The sequence below is a fragment of the Equus asinus genome, chromosome 3 (assembly GCF_041296235.1).
Source record: "Equus asinus isolate D_3611 breed Donkey chromosome 3, EquAss-T2T_v2, whole genome shotgun sequence".
NCBI lineage: Eukaryota > Metazoa > Chordata > Mammalia > Perissodactyla > Equidae > Equus > Equus asinus.
Genome location: NC_091792.1, coordinates 152,071,585 through 152,091,837, shown reverse-complemented (window position 1 = coordinate 152,091,837; position 20,253 = coordinate 152,071,585). Strand labels below are relative to the sequence as shown.

At 35.2% G+C, this 20,253-nt stretch overlaps 1 protein-coding gene across 2 annotated transcripts in view; it reads right to left on the bottom strand.

The window, feature by feature from the left end:
- Positions 1–2,312: 2,312 nt before the first annotated feature.
- Positions 2,313–20,253, bottom strand: part of RAB28 (RAB28, member RAS oncogene family) — a 90,073-nt gene continuing 72,132 nt past the window's right edge. Inside the window, exons 5-8 of one of the 2 annotated variants that reach the window (XM_014851822.3) lie at positions 17,421–17,524; positions 12,154–12,231; positions 4,504–4,598; positions 2,313–3,258 (exon numbers count right to left, since the gene is read on the bottom strand). In XM_014851822.3, the coding sequence (XP_014707308.1) occupies positions 4,509–4,598; positions 12,154–12,231; positions 17,421–17,524 (272 nt within the window). In that variant the 3' untranslated portion in view covers positions 2,313–3,258; positions 4,504–4,508. The remainder of the gene's footprint in view (positions 3,259–4,503; positions 4,599–12,153; positions 12,232–17,420; positions 17,525–20,253) is intronic. The other variant, XM_014851821.3, reaches the window with a different exon arrangement.

Sequence of the window (20,253 nt, the reverse complement as noted above, 5' to 3'; positions counted from 1 at the left end):
ATAGCATGCGTCTTCAGGAGACAAAGTGCCTAAAACTAGACGGAAAGACTTGTAATTTTTTAAATTAAAAACTGTAGACAGGAGAGGTAACAGTCAAAGTAAAATAAGCATGAATCCTAGGTTTTTGCTTCAAAAATAAAGCCTGAGGTATGGGGAAAATTGTAATATGGAATTCAGAAATCTGCTTTGGCCATATGCTATACTGAATGTTCACTGTTTCTGCTTTCCTTGAGCCAAAGGCTCTCAATGGCTGGTCAAGCTTAGCTGGGAGACATAAACATAAACCAATGAGACCAAAGGCAGGGGGAACAATTTTCTGTCATCACTTCAGTGATCAGAGGGCAAACTTACCATCCCCAGCCACTTTTGGACACACACTGCTGGTCCCGGTGGTCAGTGTGAGGAGCTGCATGGATGAGCACTGGCCATCAACACTTCTCAAAAGAACAACTTAACGTCCAGGCCTGATCAACTCCCGGAAGGGAGGTCAGTTGTGAGTTATCCACCAACGGAAAGGAGCCTGAATCGGTACCCAGCCTTGCCCATCTGATCTCAGAAACGGTTTTTGTGGATCTTCGCTCTACCACTTACTCAAGGAGGGACTTGATGTAATCACTCACTCTCAGCTTCAGGGTCCTTATGTGTAAAATGAGGACAATATACCCCTGTCATAGATTGGTGTGAGAAAAAAAAACAGCTCATGTGACGAGTGCCTGGAATGTCCAGGACAGAGCAAACCTACAAAAGGTCATTCTCTCCTCTGTCCCCTGCTCAGTCCCATCAGTGTTCTAACTTTATAAGCACACAACCAAAGTATTTGATCTGATCATCGACCTTGTGTAATTTCTCTCTGCCTCCTCTAAGAATGCTTGTAGCACTTAGCTTGTAAAATCATATATACGTGTCAAGTCATAGCTTTTAGTACTACAATTGGATTAAAAAAAAAAAAACTTTTGAAAATCCTCAAGTTTTCAACAGATGTAAAAACAACACAAAATGACCAAAAGAACATGGCCTCATCCCTTACTGAATGTAAAACCTTGGGCAAGTTTAGTTTAATAGTAGACTTCAATCAATCACAGCTTTTAAAAAAGCAACAACAACAAACATGTCTCCTACCAGACCGTAAGGTCCTTGAGGGTTGAGATCTCTTTAATTCAACTTTATATTCTCCTAAAGAAAATAAGGAGAATATATTTTCCCTAGCAGACTGACCAACCTATATTATGAAGATGTGAAAAGGAGGCATAAACTGAACTACCTTGAAGGGCTCATCACCTTGAAAGTCAAGGCTGCTGCATTGCTACAACATTAAAAAATATAGAAATAAAAATAGAGAAAGATTGGACCCCCTGCCTAATGAGTAGAGCAGTCACAATTTTTAAAATTTCTTAGATTTCAAATCATTCTTGATAAAGTGTCACCATGGCTTAGAGACAGAAGATTTCCCTTCAGGTCTAGCTCTGTGATTTCATGACCTCTGACAAGTTCCTTTTTCTCTCCAAACTTCAGTTTCCTTAGCCACACAGAATGTGAAATAACAAGTTTTCTAAAATTCCTTACAGCTGTAAAATTAGGTGTCCAAAATTTCTGCACACGCTTACGGTAAGTCTCCTGCAAGAAAAGTACCCTGCTAGGCACTCCTGAAGGAAGTGAGAAAGAACAGACTTGGGACTGTCCTTCACTAAGCTCATGGCCTATTAATAAAACACAAGGACACAAATAACTGTGATTCAAGGCAAGAAGGGGTTATCACCACCCATGAGGTACTCACATGGAACTTTCAGCTGTGGAGTCCAGGACTGGCTTCATGGAGGGGCAGCACTCATTCCTGTTTCGATGTGGTAAATATGCAGCAGCAACCATGCCAGGGACTGTGCCTTAGCACAAAAAGCACAACACAACTGTGACCAAGACAGATCCCTGCCCTCATGGTGCCTAAAGGCTGGCTGACAGAAGGTAGACATTTAGAGAGGGGGAGGAATTCCAGGTGGAGGGACCTGCATAGCAAAGACAGGAAGGCAGAGCATCATAAAGCACACAGGAGCAAGTCCATAGCTCTACTTGCACAGAGGTAGGCAGTGCACAGAAGATGGGCATGAGACAAGGCAGAGGGGTAGGAGGCAGCTGATATGGAGCCCCTGAAATGCCAGGCTATGGAGTCTAGATTTTAACCAGTCCAACAAAATAACCTAACAACTCTAAGTAACTGAATGCTTATTAAACTTCACAGGATCACTGATTTTGTATCCAAATACACTTTTTTCCTGTAAACAAAAGGAAAATGGCTGAAAGAAAATCCCCAAAAGAAGTAATTTAAATAAATTTATTTGCAGGAGAAAAACATCTGAACATCAGGTACAGTCTGATCCACAATGATTCAACAATAGTCGTAACTCATTCTGGGAGTACCCTTAAGCAGTTTGCAGGAGAAAGTCCATGTGGAGCATCAGCTGAACATTTATCAAAATTCATAAAGCCGTCTACCCTGAATATTATACAATGCATAATGACCATGATACAGTAATAAAAATACAATATCAAATACTACTTTGTAAGCTACAGCTACAGTATAAACAATTTAGGCCTTTTCTTAAAAAATGAAAAAAATATTTCTATTACAGCTTTATTTCAAGCATTTTCATTTAGATACAGCTTTATATATTTTCACTCACAATAGATAGCAAAAGAATGCCTTCTTAAGTATCCGTAGATAAAATATATTACTTGTTTAAATGTTTGCACTCTGAAGCATACTTTGCCATGTATGAGTTTAGCTAAGAGAATGAAACTGTGCTGTGGCAAAATCCTGGCTGATAATCAAGCCTTGGATAGTTTTCATATTTGTTTAAAAAAATTTACATCAGGGAAAAAAGAAGTGAGGACACAAAGAGAACCAACATTACTCTTTTTCAATGAAGCAGTCTAATTCCATAGAATGGGCTTTCCATTTTGAATTCAAAGTGTGTGGTCCCAAAGTTGAATTCTTTCCAGTCCAAGGAGCTGCCTGCGGCTGTGAGGCAACACTTAATGATGAAGCAAGTTGGGAGGAAAGTGTTAACTGAACTACAGAGATGGTCACTGATAAAACAAGTTCCTAGAGGTCCTAGGGCCCACACAGAGGCGGAGGGCAGCCAAAACTATCAGTACAAAAGAAAAATACGCTCACTGAACTGCACACATAGAGCTTCTAGGAGGGTTAACAGTTCTTGACATAGGTTCCTGGTTGTAGTTTACAATATCTGCCTTCACCACCCGCTGTCATAAAAGAAAACAGAGTTATTATCAGGACATCAGAACATTTAGAAAGAACTCCTTAAAGTATATTTTTATTTTTTGAACTTTGGTGAACTCCTGATGACAGACATCATAAATGAAGCAGGAGTTGATATTAAAAGCATCAACCAGAACAAACTAATGCAGAGCTGGGATTAGGGGCGGGGAGGGGGTGGTTTAACAATGTAACAACAATTTCTTTACTGAGTCTTGCCTGGTTTTATGACATCACCTTGAGGTTATCGCAAGTCTAACAAAAAACTAACACATCAATATGAAAAATTAAACCCTGGTTATAATTTAATGCAAAGGAATTAAAATTAATTATTTACATATTTTAATTCATAGACAAGACCTCATCATTTCAAAGTTAAAAAGTCATGATTTATTAATATTTCATACACCATTATTATACCCAGCCATAACTGTTTTTAGAATGTTTACAACAATTTGTGAGTTAGTGAGAAAAGGTATAAATGTTAAAAAGAGTCATATATAAAGCAGAAATGTTTTGAGCAAGCCAATTTTTAAAACTTCTCCAATTTTTAAAACTTTCCTCCTAAATCTCCAACTTACTTCCAAGTAGCTCACTATTAGATTATGAATAATGATTCTAACAAAATACAGAATAATGAGAAATTTAGAAAATTACCTCACATTCATGGTTTTAAAATAATTTAAACCAAAGATACTTTTAACACTGCCTTCCTTCCTTCTAACCTACACCTCAAGAATACCTTAAACAATGAATTTACCAATATGCCCTAATATTCATCTCTAAGTAACAATTTAAATTAAAACAAATTCTTGATTGTTTTTGACTGTTACTGAGGCTGCACACATAAGCAGACAAAAGGTAATTTCAAGGCAAATTTTAAAAATACTCTTTCAATTACCAGGCTATTTCAGGAAAAATGGTAAGGAATGAATAATGAAATAACTGCCTCAATTTTCTACTTCACTGCATATGTAATAAACAAACCCATAAAGACAAATACTTGGAAAGTAATTGAAATGTTATTTTAATTTGTTCCCAATTCCTTGTTTAATTCATAAGCCTCCTGGCAAAGGATCAACTTTTCAAAGTTCTAAAACAGGACTTATGCAATATTAATTCCTAATAATGTACAATAATCATTGGAAATCCTCTATTGATAAGGAATAAGATAGCATTCACTAGTTCTCCCCCCCACCTCCCCAAAATTGCAATAATTTATTCATTAATACCTGCACTACTGTACTGAACAGATTCTACTTTGAGCAGAGTTGATATGTTGAATATCTTCTTCCGGGTACTTCACTATTTCTGCCCTGACAATATGCTGTCAATTCCATACAACATAAACAAGATGAAGAAGAAAGAAAAAAAAAGAAGAAAAAATAGAAAGTATGTTCAATGACTGAAAATAGAAGGGACCACTAAAGTAGAAAAAGAAATACACACATAAATTTAAATATGTCACAAAAGAAACAGCAGAACATATACATATAAAAGGAAAGAAAATGAACAAAGATCCAAGAAACATTATCCTTTACAATTCTATTTAATTCTTGAAATAGACAAGTCTACTGAACCTCCCAGGCAAGTTGTCAGTTCTATTTTTGATATCACAATTATACATAATATATATAATACCCAGTATTTCAGACGACAAAGAAGAATTATGGGGCTTTTCTATGCTAAAGTATAGTAAAAGTATTAATTCCATTTCCTTCAATAAATTTTACTGAGGATCTATTATGTGCCAGTCACTCCATACTGGGAAAGTATGGGTGAATTACACAGGATTTGTTCACAGATTGCTGTGGATCTAACTGGAAGAGAAACACGTACACAGCTAATTGTCATACAAGATAAGTGCTTTACTAGTGGACTTACGTTGTGGGAAAATAGAGGAAAGAGTAATTAATTTTCTTTGAAGGTGGGGAGAGAATGCATAAATCAGAGGAAGCCATATGCCACTTACAAGTTTTACATTTGATAATATTTATTACTTGTCAAAGACTTCCTTTTGATGCTCACTCCCCAATCCTTCACCACTCTAACCTCCATGCTTCGAATTTCATATAGAAATAAACAAGTTCAAAATGCACTTTTCTGTCATTTAAAAACAAATCCTAACATACAATACTTAAAATACAACACCTGTTGTTTTCAAATATCTAAGAGTTTTGCTAAATAAAGACTCAAAACTACTTTGTTAGGTTTTTGATTGCTATAACCCTTAGGACGAAAAGACCATTTATGAAAACTATGTAAGATAGAGATAACATGCTCCCCAAATTTTTTAGACATGAAATTATCCTTTTTTTTAATGATTCAGATACCTTATTTCAAAAAACTCTTCCTTCATAATAGCATCTATTAATTAACACATATAGAAAAACATGTTAATATGGGCTGTTGTTTGTGATAACATTTATAAAGACTGGATAAACAACCCCAAGTAAATGAACAGGATGCTATGGTATATTAGCCTTGGATGGGCTCTGCTCCAGTTCTCTATCAAGTAGTATTAACTTCTGGACAAGACTCTTGATTTACAAGGCACTCAGCCTGATGCTATCAACAGAGGCATTACCAACTGCCACATGAGATATGAGGGTATGAGGGGGTACGTGAGTGAAATGTTGAACACCACTATCTGACCTCCCCAAACCTAATTGTTTCAGGCCAAACTATGGGTTACAATAAAGAGAAGGGATTTTCATAATCAGTAAGCAACTCACTAATCCTCCAAAATGGTGGTTTAAACCCTATCCTATAAACACAACCAGGTTCTGACCTACAGTCAAGACATTTTGGTCAAAGTATTGACTAACATAAATGACTTAGATTTTCACCATTAATTTTCATCAAATTGAACTAACAAGCCAACATCCTTCTTGAGGTCCTTGGCTGTTTGACATAAAGCTTTGTATAGTTTCTCAACTGAAAGCCAGAACCAAGGCTCTGTAGATTAAAAACTTTGCTTTTTGAGTAGAAAAAACATAATTTCCATGACATAAACTTCATGATAGGTGATTTTACAGTAGTTGGCTTGTTTACAAGCCATTCATTGAGGCTTTCAGAGGAAATCTTACTTACAAAACACCAACTTTTATTTTTGGAGCCACAGAGTAAATTCAATTATTCTCTGCTATTAGTCAATGGAGTAAAAATAATGAAGTATCCCTAAAAGGAAAGAAGCTGTGTGGCTGAACACAAACTTAACCCTTATTTTATCTAAGAATATTTGTGAATAGATACTGGGAATGAAAGTGGTAGCTATTCAGAGGGAAAGCAAGAAAGCAACCTAGGAGTTGGAATAGTAAGGTATAAGGAGTAGAGATGGATTCTTGGGAAGACACTAAAGATAAATTTAGTCTTAATTTTGCAACTATGCCTTAATCCAGATAGCAGTAACATATTTACCATTGCAAAAGTCAATTTTTCATGCTCAGGGTATGGAGTAAACATACATCGAAGGCTAAAACACTTGTTTTAGCCAATCACTATTCTAGGTATTGAAGACATTCAGATAAATAAGTCATGATCTGTTTTTGAGATGCATAAGAGTCTAGCATGGAAAACAGATGTGTAAACTATTAAAGAATATTCTGATTGATACACATAAAAAGTGCAACAAGATTATAGATTTGCACTTAAAGCATGGATACAGGATTTTTAAAAGCACAATACTCTGCATACAGCAGGAGCTTAAAGAAAGCTACTATTCTTTTTCTTCTATATAATGTACCATTACATGCTACCAGCAACATTCATAATTTTGGGCAAGTTACTTCACTTCTTTGGTCTTCACAATCTCTTAATCTGTAAAACAAAATTTATCTACATGGTCTCAAGGACCCATCTGGTTCTGAAACTATATGAAAAAATAAATTAAAAACATGAGTAGAAAAATGAAAAAATGGGATATGATATGGAAATCTATTAAGCAATGTTCAATATCTTTGAGTTAGAATAATATGCACAAAGGGAATAAATATGTTCTACAAGGAAAACAGGTAATGTTTAGGATAAGAAAGGAATTCCAGTGCAGTCTTTGTAATACACTGGAGAAAATGCTGAAAAGATTAACACCTAGGTTAGAAGAATCTAAGTTCCTTATGGGTCCTTAAGGAAGGTCAATATTCAGACAAAGCCAAAAAGAGAGGGCCCCTAGGATCAGGGTTTAAATGCGTGCTTGCGCTGTACAGTTGTGTGCTAAGTAAAACTTAACTAAAATCTTGAGCATGACTAGTACATGCCAGGCCCTATCCTAGATACTTTCATACAAAGTATGAAAATATTCAGAGGGGACATAAGGAATTTTTAGCAAGTTTCATGAGTATCTCAGACATGAGAGAAATTTTGTTTTGAAGAAACTAATGCAGACCTAGTTCGAACAATACAGAAATTCACAATTTATTAACTGGCAAGTGAAAATGTCAAGGCATAAAAATGTATTAAGAACGCTTAACACCAAGTATATACGCAAAACCTTCTTGCAATTAAGACTGAAAGAAATAAGATACAGGATTATGCATTTTCTTCTTAGATTATCTAACAAATTCTTAAAGAGCTGAATGCTGGACTTCCTGGAGAATAGCAGTTGAAAATTTATTTTTTCTCCTAAAGATTTGACTACTTTGTAAACAAAATTCTGAACAATCTGGGAAGCTAGTACATTTGCTAACAACTATGCCCAACTACTACACTCTCTTAGAGGAGAATAGTTAGGGGAAGCAAAGAGGAGAACAGATAAGTAATGTAGATGAAACTATTAACTACACTGGGAATTGTGAAAAACGCATGTAGAGTATACTTAATTGTCTAAATATATGTCTGCCCCCGTTTATTCTGGGAGCTCCTTGAGGACAAGGACTTTAACTCATTCATCGCAGTATCCTTAGATCCTGATGTGGTCCCTGGCACAAAGGAGACCTTCAAAAAATGTTTGCTGTGTTAAACAGCAAAAAGATAAATGCTGTATTAATTAACTGCATTCCCTTTCTTTTCTCCCTCTTCCCCTTTCCCCTCCTTGCAAAGCTTGCAAAATGTGCTGATAACTCACTTTGTATGACTTCCAAACAGAAACAATCTAGGTTAGAACTAAAATAGCAGAATCTCTTTAAATAATCAGTGAATGGAAGTAAGACTAAAACCTCATTACGAGTATTTATGTCACAAACTAAATTACTATAGCATCAATTTCCATGTGAGTGGTGAATCTACCATCCAGCTCGTTCTCTGTAAAATAATACATAACACTTTCAAACATTACACCGAATTCCCTCAGGGATCTTTCCAATGGCATAAAAGCCACAGAAAACAGGTGCTCACATGCTCTCCCTCACCCTCCTCTCCCTCTCTCTCTGCCCCCTCCCTTATATATAAGATCTAAACTTCTTTGTCTTTTAAATGAACTTTAGAAGACATCCAAGTGACCAAGAGGTACAAGAAAAGACGCTATTAAAAACAGAACTTCCAGCAATTCCACTTCTCGGTAGTCATTCAAAGAAAATGAAATCACTAACTTGAAAAGACACATGCATCCCAGTGTTCATTGCAGTGTTATTTACAATAGCCAAGATATGGAAACAACCTAAGTGTCCACTGATAGATTAATGGATAAAGAAAATGTGGTACACACATATACAATGGAATATTATTCAGCCATGAGAAAGGAGAACATTCTGCCATTTGCAACAACATGGATGGACCTTGAACACATTACGTTAAGTGAGATAAGTCAAACAGAGAAAAGACAGGTACTGTATAATATCACTTACATGTGGAATTTAAAAAAAAAAACTTGTAAAAACAGAATAAAATGGTGGTTACCTGGGGAGGGGGTGGAGGTACAGGACAGATGTTAGTTTAAGGGTATAAACTCACGCAGAGTAATAAATAAGCCCTAGCAATAGAATGCACAGTACAGTGAATACAGACAAAAATATTGTATTATGATCATCAAACTTGCTAAGAGAGTAAAATTTAATTATTCCAACTACTAAAAAGAAAGGGTAATTACGTAACTTGACAGAGATGCTAATTATTGCTACAATGGCAATTATATTACAATACATAAATGCATCAAATTAACATATTATACATCTATAAATTTAAATGTTATAAGTCAAATAAACTTCCATAAAAAAAGAAATACAAGCTGCTCAACACAGCTTACAAGTATGTTCTTAAAAACATCTTTTAAAAAAATGACCTTTCAAAACTGTTCCTTGAGAGATGTTAACACTGAGAAATGTTAATTGTGAAATGAATAATTTAATTGGCAAAGGCACCAAATTCATTCTTCCCTATTCAAAGGATTCTGACAAACATAATAGAACAGGGCTCTAGTAACCTGAATTCACCTTCAAATGAATGAATTCAAAGTAAATGCCACCAACAAACGATCGAATTAAATCTCATTGCACAATAAACAAGATAGAGTACACTAATAAACAAGGTGCAGTGTACAGGAAGGGTAGAGAGCTATGTAGTTAACACATCTGATATCTCTTTCGTTAAAATATGCCTAGATGTTAAATCTCTCTCTAAAGTCAAAATAGTAACTTTCTGACTCTTGGCGGATAACAGTGAGCTAAGAATATGAATAAAGCTTCCCTAAAATTTTGCCTTTCAAAAGTATCTGAGTTACTCCATCTCTCTGGAGTGTTATGCTTGAACCTGAGTACTGCCACAGAGCTCAGGCAGTATACAGAGTTCATTCTCAGAGAGGCTGCCTGTGTTGTATCAGCACACCTTCTCCTCTAGGGAGGGCCCACCAATCACTGGGTCTCCCTTTTCTCCATTCCCCCAGGCAAGAAACTTCAAAGTGATCTTGGACTCCTTCTCTCTTTCATCCAGTCATTCCACAAGCCTTATTGATTCTTCTTTGAAATGTCTCTTACATCCATTCTTTCCCTTTCACCCTGATTCTGGTCCTTATCACATGAGAGCCAAAACACAGTCTCCTTGCTTCAATCTCTTTCCCATCCAACCACACATACGCCAATCCCATTAGATTAATTCTATCTAAAAACTGCTTTCATTTATTTCCCTGCTTAAAAAATTATTTCTCACTGTCAATACGTTAGATAAAATTTATCAATTTGGCATTCATAAATCTCCATAATCTTTTCTCAAATTCCCTTCACACTCCAACACACATGGTCATTTATTTTAACCAAACTTGTCTTCTGTTTCTAAAATACAACCCAAGCTTTTCAAATTGTTAATGCCAGCTTCTCTTTCAGCCATTTTCTTACCACCCACTCCAAACTGCCCAGTAAATCTTCCCCCAATATGGTAGAGTAGAAACACTAGGGGGACTGCAGTCAGACAGGCCTGAGTTCAAAACCTGGTTCCACCACGGCCTAACCTTAGGTTTAGTGGATCAACCTACTTAACCTCCCCACAGTCTCAGCTTCCTGCCCATAAAATGATGAAATAGCACCTGCCCCACAGAGTTATCAGGAGGATTAAATGAGATAACACAGTGCCTGGCAAATCATATATTAATTTTCTTTACTGAAAGCAGGGACTACTTTTTAAACTCCTTTAAATCTTCTTTAGACCCACTACCATACCATATATATAATATATGATCAATAAATCATTCATGATTGTTTGATAATCACTCATGGACTCTAATCAGAGACAAACATCATTTAGAAAGAGAAGCTCAAAAGCAAGGGAATCACTTGACCTCTGGAGTCTGCCAACTTGTGCGCAATCAAGCAAATCATGGCAATTTCTCTTTTAATATCCATCCTCCTTAGCCAAAACCATGTAACTGTTTTTGTGTGTCTGGGAGCAATTTATAGAGCACAAAATGTCTTAACATTGTGCCTGGCCATAGTAAATGCTGAAATAAATGTCTTTTGAATAATGAGAAGTAAAAGTAGCAGATATCCAGAATTCCAAATATTTTAATCAAGTTCTAGAAATAGCCACATCAGCATAGCAATTTTTAATTGATATTTGCTCTAATTGTTTTAAAACACACACATACACGGAATGAGCATGAAAATAAGACACAGAACTAACTCTAAAAGAATTAAAGAAAAATTTAAGAAAAGATAATTATACCTTTTTAGCTGCATGAGATGAGGATGGAGTGGAAGTAATTAAGGAAAAATATAATTTTTTGTTGCTTCTAACCAAACCACTTCTGAAGCTTAACTTTAAACTAAAGGCTCTTGCTCTGGCTCTTTGTTCATTCAAACATGTGAACTGGTGTGCTATTATATGGTATTTTTAAATGCTTGACTGTTAGTATCATGTTTATTTCTTAGTCTAAGAGAATTGTCCAGGAATAGTGAAAGAATTCAGAAATCCTCAATAATTAATACCACTATTAAATCAACAATGAAATAACATCAAAAATTAGTATCATTACAGTGGGAGACATTTTAGACAAGAGAGCACAGACTTAAAAAAAACTGAAAAACTAATGTTTGACTAAAGCAAACATGGAAGATGCCAAATGGAGTAAACTCTCACTAAATAAGACTAAACGCTGATAAACAGCTGGGATTTTGTATGAAACATAAAAAGAATATTATACAGTAGTCCTGGAAGAACTTAAAGTACAAAACAATATGGTCAGCACCTTAACCCATTATTTAAACATTGATGAAACTTTTATTATATAATCTCATTTTTCCAACAAAAATGACAAAATGAAGTTTCAAAGGTATCATAATTTGGCAAAAAGTTAATATCCTCCATCTTCTGCAATAAACACTGATTTATACACACAATCTATTTCTAAGGCTTTTAGGGATATGTATATAGAATGTATAAATGTGAAAGGATTTGGGGTGAAAATTAATGTCTTTCCAGAAATAAATTATTTTTTAAAATATAAAATTCAATATAATCACCTGTGACTGTTCTATTTCTGCTTTGTTTAACTTGATTCCAAGGATTTCAGCAGCAACTTTCTGAAAACACAGGAAGACCTACATAACAAAAACAGATTTAAATGATTTAAAACAGGCATGCTTAAGTTACCTTCAAATAAACTGAACTTTCTAAAAAATGATAAACAGAAAGAATTACAAAAATATGATGTACCAGGTTATTCCAAAAATAGTTTTATTTGTCAAATACAGCAACATTTTAAGTGTAATAATTTCTTTAAATGATTAAACCATAATTTGAAAATCCATGTAATTCACTGAGTTGGTCTAAACAGACACATTTATCCCTAAAAACTTACATTTTTATTTCTTTTATTTTTTAATTTTTTTTGAGGAAGATTAGCCCTGAGCTAACTGCTGCCAATCCTCCTCTTTTTGCTGAGGAAGACTGGCCCTGAGCTAACATCCGTGCCCATCTTCCTCCACTTTATATGTGGGACGTCTGCCCCAGCATGGCTTGACAAGCGGTGTGTAGGTCCGCACCCAGAATCCGAACCAGAGAACCCCGGGCCACCAAAGCGCAACATGCGCACTTAACTGCTGTGCCACCGGGCCAGCCCCAAAATTTACATTTTTAAAAATTTAAAATAAAACAATTAATAACAGCTACCATGTTAAAAAAAACGAACAAAAAACCAAAAAAAACTACTGGCATAACAAACTCCCATAAGTCCTGAAGAAAATGAGAATAAATTAGTCTCTACTTTACTATCCAGGTTTTTCACTGCCAAATTCTATATTGGTCTTTTGAACTGGTTTTAGCCTCTCTTAAAAGGTCCTACTTTTCAACCCTTTAATAATCTTTGTGGCTCTCTTCAATTTCAATAAATTCTCCATATCTCTTGAGCAAAACAACTGAGTAATCTTTACTGTATTTTATCAGTTCAGAGTAAAGGAGCAGTATGCTCCATTACCGTTAAACAAAAATCTACAAATACTTCTCGATAAACAGCCTTTCATACATAGTTACCTTTTGCTGAGTCCACTATGATTCCCAGAGCTCCAATCCAGACATTCACTGTCATGTATAACTTGTCTTTGTTTCATAAGTGTCCTATCATATTCTTATCCCTACTTATCTCATGATTACTTACTAAATATTTACTGCAACTTTACTAATTTAATTTTGATTTCTAAACAAAAAAATATAGTATCCCCAAAAGACTTAGGTCATCTGTAGCCAAAAAGGCATTAATATTATAGTTCACTGGTGGTCAGTGTTCAAGAAAAAGTAGAAAAGCTAATGTGGTGGAATGGAGAGAAAGAGGGGGATTGTAAAACAAAATGAGCAAAGAGATTAAGGGGGTATAAATCATGTAAGACCTTGGCAGGGCTTTGGCTTTTACTGTAAGTGAAATGGAAGCCATGGGAGGGTGACTTAGTTTGACTTTTGTCTTAACAGGGTCAATTTGGTTATTGTATTGAGTATTCACTATAGAAGATCAAGGATACAAAAAGAGAAATCAGGAAGGACACTTATGTAAAACATGATGGAAGCCTGAAACAAAGTGGTAGCAATGGAGACAGTAAGAAATAGTTACCAGATTCTGGATATATTTTCAAAGCAGAACCAAAAAGACTTGGTGATAGACAGATGTGGGATGTCAAAGAAAGAAAAGAGTCAAGGATGACTCCAAAATTTTCTTGGCCTTAGCAACTTGTAGAAGACCTGCCATTTACTGAAGTGGGGGAGACTATGAGAGATCTGAAGAGGGAATATCAAGAGCTCAGCTCCGGACCTGAATTAAATTGGGGCTGCCTATTAGACTTCTAAGCAGAGGAGCTGGGGGCAGTTGAATATATGATCTGGAGTTCATAGGAGAGGTCTGGTCAAAGCTATGAGACTAGATGAGGTCACAAAGGCAATAAGTTAGGAAAAAGCGATATTCAAGGACTGAGTCCTAGGAAACTTCCATATTTAGAAGTTGGAAAGATAAGAAGGAATCAGCAAAGAGGACTAAGAGAGAGCAGTTAGCAAGGTAAGAGGAAAACCAGGAGGTATAGTATCCTGGAAGCTAAGTGAAAAAAGTATTTCAAAGAGGGGAGAGTGATCAATTATTTTATATGCTGCAACTAAGTCAAGTAAGATGAGGACTAAAAACTGGCCACTGAATTCAGCAAAAAGGAAGTCACTGATGACATTGATGACACCAGTCTGGGTGAAATGTTGGGGGAAAAAGTCTGTCTAGAACCGTTCAAGAGAAACTGGGAGAAGGGAACTGGAAACAACTCTTTTAAAACATTCTACTGGAAAGTGGAGGAAAGCAAGCAATAGCTAGAGAGAGAAGTGGGATCAAGAGTTTTCTTGTTTTTAAGATTAAGAAAAGTCACAATATTTTGTATGCTGATAGAATAATCCAGTAGACTGAAAAAAATGATGACGTAGGGAAGAGAGAACTGCTAAGCAACGTTCATTACTAGGCAAAGAGAAGAGGGACTAATGCACAATGGAGGAGTTGACCCTAGCTAGAGCAGAGATAATTCATCCCACAGTAACCACAAAGGAGACAGAAGATATGGGGACATATGAAGGGTGGGAAGGAGAGTGGGGGCAGATGTGGTGGCAGGAATACGTGGAAGTTGCCTTGTTTGTTTCAAATTTCTTGTAAAATAAGAAACAAAGTCATCAGCTGAAAGAATGGACAAGGAAGTTTTGAAGATTTGAGGAGAAAAGAGAAGCTATGAAACAGTCTTCTGGGTGAGGAGGAGACAAAGGACTAAGGATATGTGCTATAATTATTGAGGATCATTATGGGCCTAGTTAAGGTTAGTAATTCCAAATTTTAAGTGAAACTTCCAGCATGCCTCTGTGTTTTTCTCTGATCATGTTCAAATACACGGGTGCAGCCATAGAAAGGTGGGGGCCCAGTTCAAATCAGAGTTAAGGTTTAGCCAAGTAAGTCTGATAAAGTGAAAGAGGGGAAAGAGAATTGAAGGTATGTGCATGGAAATGATTTTGATTGGCCATGAGATTTAAGTTAGGAAGAGGAAAATGAGGACATGAAAGGAGGTTAGGGACATAGAAAAGGTGTTAGCATCAATGTCTTGTAGGTCCTGCTGGGGTTGCAGACTGATTGGATTAGGGCATTCAAGGGTGTGAGCTGGAAAGATGAGATGGTAGTCAATGATCAGGATGTCTGATGTTGAAATATGAGATAACAGAAGAGCTGCAGTGATTTGTAATGACAATGCATGGGAGTGAGTGGCTGAGATAAGGTAAAGGACAAAGATACTGAAATCACTAAGAATTATGTCTAAGGTAGTATTAGAGAAAGTACAGTAAGCCAGGAGCTCAACTCCTCAAGCAATGAAGAGAAGTAACCTGCAGTTGGAGATGACTATAAGTCTTAAAGTGATTCCACAAGAACAAATCATTTCAAAGTTGCATTTAAAAAGAAAACAATGAGGATTTTTAAGGGTGGTTCAACATAAGTATACAAAAAGTACTAAGTGGTTAAACACAAGATAAAATACTGCAAGTTAAAATTATTCTAAAATGGCAAAAAAATCCTAGGAAGATAAGTGAGGGTAGAAGCCCAATCCATGGATGGACTTATCAAAGAGTATTGATATTGTATTTTTTCAAATAGCATGTGTGGGTATGTGCCTTTGTTTGTATTATCCCAGGGGAAAGGGTTCCAAAAGGTCAAATTTTTAAATGAATCTGATCCCAAAAAAGATTAAACACCCTTTATATTATTTATTATTTATCCTAAACACAAAAACCATGAAAGAAATCATATAGAAAAAACATCAAAAAGATTAAACCACAGAAGAACTTCCTTTGGTTACAAATGTCAAAAAAATTAAGAGTCACACAAAAATTGGGCAGTGGAGAATATTTGCAAAAATTACAACAAATGTTGGTATCCCTAAAAAAAATCGTCATACAAAATTGTAAAAAGCAATAGAAAATTATAAACAGATTATAAGCGAAAAATAAATAGGTAATGAAATTTTTAAAATTTCAACCTCAACAGCAATCAAAAAGATTCAAATTTAAATAGCGAAATACCTTTCATTTTTTCTTGCCTACCAAATTGACAAAGATTACAAAATAAATAAATCTTGACTGTTAAAAAAGAATACAGTGATATGGCACTCATACAACGCTGGTGGTAGTATAAATTAGCCTTTCTGGTGGTAATTTGGCAATATGTTTCAATTCCCTTTCAAGGAATCTACCTGAAGGAAATAATCAAAACATCAAAGCTTATGGACAAAATTTTAGAGTATTATGTCCAAAACTTGGAAACAACCTATATGTCCAACAACAGGGACCTGGTTGAATAAATTTTTGAACAATTATTTAATGGATCATTAAATCTAATGAATTATTAAATCTATTTCATAATACTGAATGACATGGCAAAATTTCCTACACATAAATATATTAAATTAAAAAGTAGGGGCAGGCCCCGTGGCCAAGTGGTCAAGTTCGGGCACTCCACGTAGGTGGCCCAGGGTTTTACTGGTTCAGATCCTGGGCGCAGACCTAGCACCATTCATCAGGCCATGCTAGGCGGTGCCCTACAGAGCAGAGCCAGAAGGACCTACAACTAGAATATACAACTATGTACTGGGGGGCTTTGGGGAGAAGAAGAAAAAAAAGAAGATTGGCAACAGATGTTAGCTCAGGTTCCAATCTTTAAAAAAAAAAATGTAAAATACAAAATTATTTCTATATTGTCATCTTAATTTTTTAAAGTAAATATTTAGTGTGGTTAATATGGTGAACCCTGAGTGTCACTACAAATCCTATCTCTACCCACTTAACTAGCTCTGTAACCTGGGCCCTCATTACATAACCTCTCTAAGACTTATCTATAAATCAGACATAGAGTAGTACAGTGCCTAACACAAAGTAAGCACTCAGTAAATGAAATCTGCAGCAGTAGCACAGTAGCACTAGTACTTGTGAGTATCTGAAAAAGATGACTAGAAGGAATCATATAAGGTTATGAATGGGCATCTCTGGATGCTGAAATTAAGGGTGATTTATACTCTTTTTAACTCTCATATTTTTAAATTCCCTAAAACAGCCACAAAATTATGTAAATGAATTAAAAATATAAACAGAATAAATATGTTATAGCTAATCTATTTCAAATCTTCAACAGGAATTAATTTCTTCCAAAAGTTAAGTAAAGAAAGTATACTTCCTATGAATATTAGTAAATAAAAGTGAAACATCACTTAAGATATTCAGTATTCATTATTTTACTTACAGAGTCTCCTGTCTTTGCTGAGACAAAGTGGCTACTAAAACCATTTTCCTGGCAAAACCGTAAGTGTTTTTCAGGCTTTACTGTTCGCATATGCTCCAAATCAACTAGAAAGGTAAACAAAAACAAACAGAGAACAAAATTCAATATTAGGGTCAATCAATAAATTTTTAACATTTTTAAATTTGACTTATTTTCCAATATTATATCCCAGCTTAGACACTAGCTGTGTAATCCGGGGCAACTTCTTTAACCTCTTTATGCTTCAGTCTCTAAATCTAAAAACTTGGAAAACAAATATACCTATGTTATATCTAGTTCTTTGAGAATTACTCCATGTATAGCACACAATGACCAGCACATGGAAAGTGCTCAAAAAATGAAAGCTCATTCTTGTTATCTATTTAGCTTCAGGGACACTGATGATACTCAGAAAAGATCTACTTAGTATAACGATGTGTTTAAACCCAGTGATTAATTGAAAGTAAGAAGCACTTACCCAAACATATCTGATTTGAAACAGTCTAATTACTTTGATAGAATATTTCTGGAATCTATACAAATTTTAATGTTAACACAAATATATAATTAATTTTCTGCTAAAAGATAATCAATATTTCATTACATATTTATTTTAATTTTTTTACATCTATGGTTTAATTGCACAAAGATACCGCTCAGTTGCTTTCCAAACCTAAAGGATCCATTTTGAAAGTAATGGGCAAGGGTATATTTCCTTGAATAGTTGTGAGTGCTTTAAAGCAAAGCTCAGTACTCATATCCAATGCTGGTTTCATCCGGCACAGTTCATTTTTTCAAATGTGATCCTTTATTGAACAGTTTCTCTTTTTACAACACTACAGACCCTATAAGGGTGTTGACTCAATGCCGTCAAATTATAAGGCAAATATATTCACAGGATTTAAGGACAACTAGGCTCTTTGAGTCAATATAGGAAAAAAAAACTTAAACTGATTTCCTGAGGAAGGGACCCAACAGACTTGTAAAAACTTGTAAATTTGCAAATCTAGTAAGCCTACATAATAGTGGCAATTGATTATCAACTAAAAAAATGCTCTCATACTACATAAAAGGCTTTATTTAAAATTATATTGAAGGTTTTTAGTTTGTAGGCTCAAGAGATCTTTCTCTAGGAGAATTCTGATCTAGCGGGAGATTCCTAAGCCCCATTTATATTGCTTAGCTTGGATAATATGGAGTTTTTTTCTTTTCTGGCCACAAGTTGCTGTTCCTTAAACATCATTAAGACCTTATTTACAAGAACAGGCCAAAAAATATCCAGATACCACAGGCATCAAGTTGTAGAAGACTAAAATACTAAGCTATTAGCATTGACATTTATATATCTGGTTTATCATAATATTGAAGCTAAAATACTTTCCTAATTCAACAAGACTAAGAACAAATCATGTCACTAGGAAAATTCCCCAATGAAATCACTACCCAATTAAAAAAAGACCGTGAAATTTGTCATTTAATGTGTGTGTGCATTTGTCTTTCTAATAAAATAGTCTATCATTGTTCTGTTTTTTCTTTCTCTTTTTTTCCTTTCTTCCTCCCCCTTCTTCAACTCCCTAATACCACATCAGTTTATCTATAGCATTGGGGGAGTGACTATCCAAGCAAAAGTCCTTTCCTAATAAAGATAACCATAACTGATCAATTGAAGAAAACAAACATTTATTCAACAAACATTTACTGAGCACCTATTATATACCAAGCGCTGTAGTAGACATTGAGAACCCAAAGATGAAAAAGACATAATCCAGGTCCTTAAAACATCACCACCAGTATTATGAACTGTTATGAGTCATAGAAGTTATTTTAAATAACTGAGATTCTGACAAATGAGACAGTAGATACAGAAAACGCCCTCACAGAACTTCACTTCAAAGTTTTCCTCTGTTGTGTTAGAATTTGGTGAGCAACATTTAAGAGGACTTAGTTACTAGAGTATTTCATTCTAAATAACCCAGAAATGTAAAGTCATAGTGAGACACAGGCAAAATCTTTCTTTTCTTACATTTTTAACAGCATCCTTAAATTAATATCCAGTATTCGTCTCTCATACATGTGATAACACTCTCTCTGCTGTAATGATTTAATTTCCTTTATGTCCTTCAGTAAACCATATCATTTTTCTAGTTCTTCAAATTTATTTTTCAAAATGGAATTAAAATTTCCTTATAACAGTAATACATGCTCATTTCCCAAATATTCATAAAATGATATAAAAAATGCCCTTAACCAGAGATAACAACTGTTAACATTTTGGTGTGTCTAAGCAACTGAAGGACAAAGGCATTAATACTGTATACGTGCAATTTCTTTTACTTCAACCATACTACACCCTGCTTAAACAAGTGCTTAACAGTTTCAATGGTAACCACTTTATTGATCATTCATTCATTCATTCAACAAATATTTGAGTGCCTACTACGGCCAGGCACTGTCCTGGGTGCTGCAGATATAACAATGAGCTTGCATTTTAACAAAAGGAAAGAGACCAATAAGTAAAATATATAGCATGGCAAATGCTGACAGATTTTATGGAGAAAAATAAATAGTACATAAGTGGAAGGACTATTTTAAACAGGTAGGTCAAAGACCTTAAGAAGGCTAAGGAGCAAGAAAATCTGGGTAAAAGCCTTCCCAGCAGAGGGAATTAAAAAGTGCAAAGGCCCTAAAGTAAAGCAAGATCATGCTTTGCAGATTCAAAGAAAAGCCAGAAGGCCAGAGGGGCTGAAATGAGTTAGCAAGAGAGGGGACATAGTGGGAAATGAGGTTTAAAAAGCCAGGGACCAGATCATGCAGG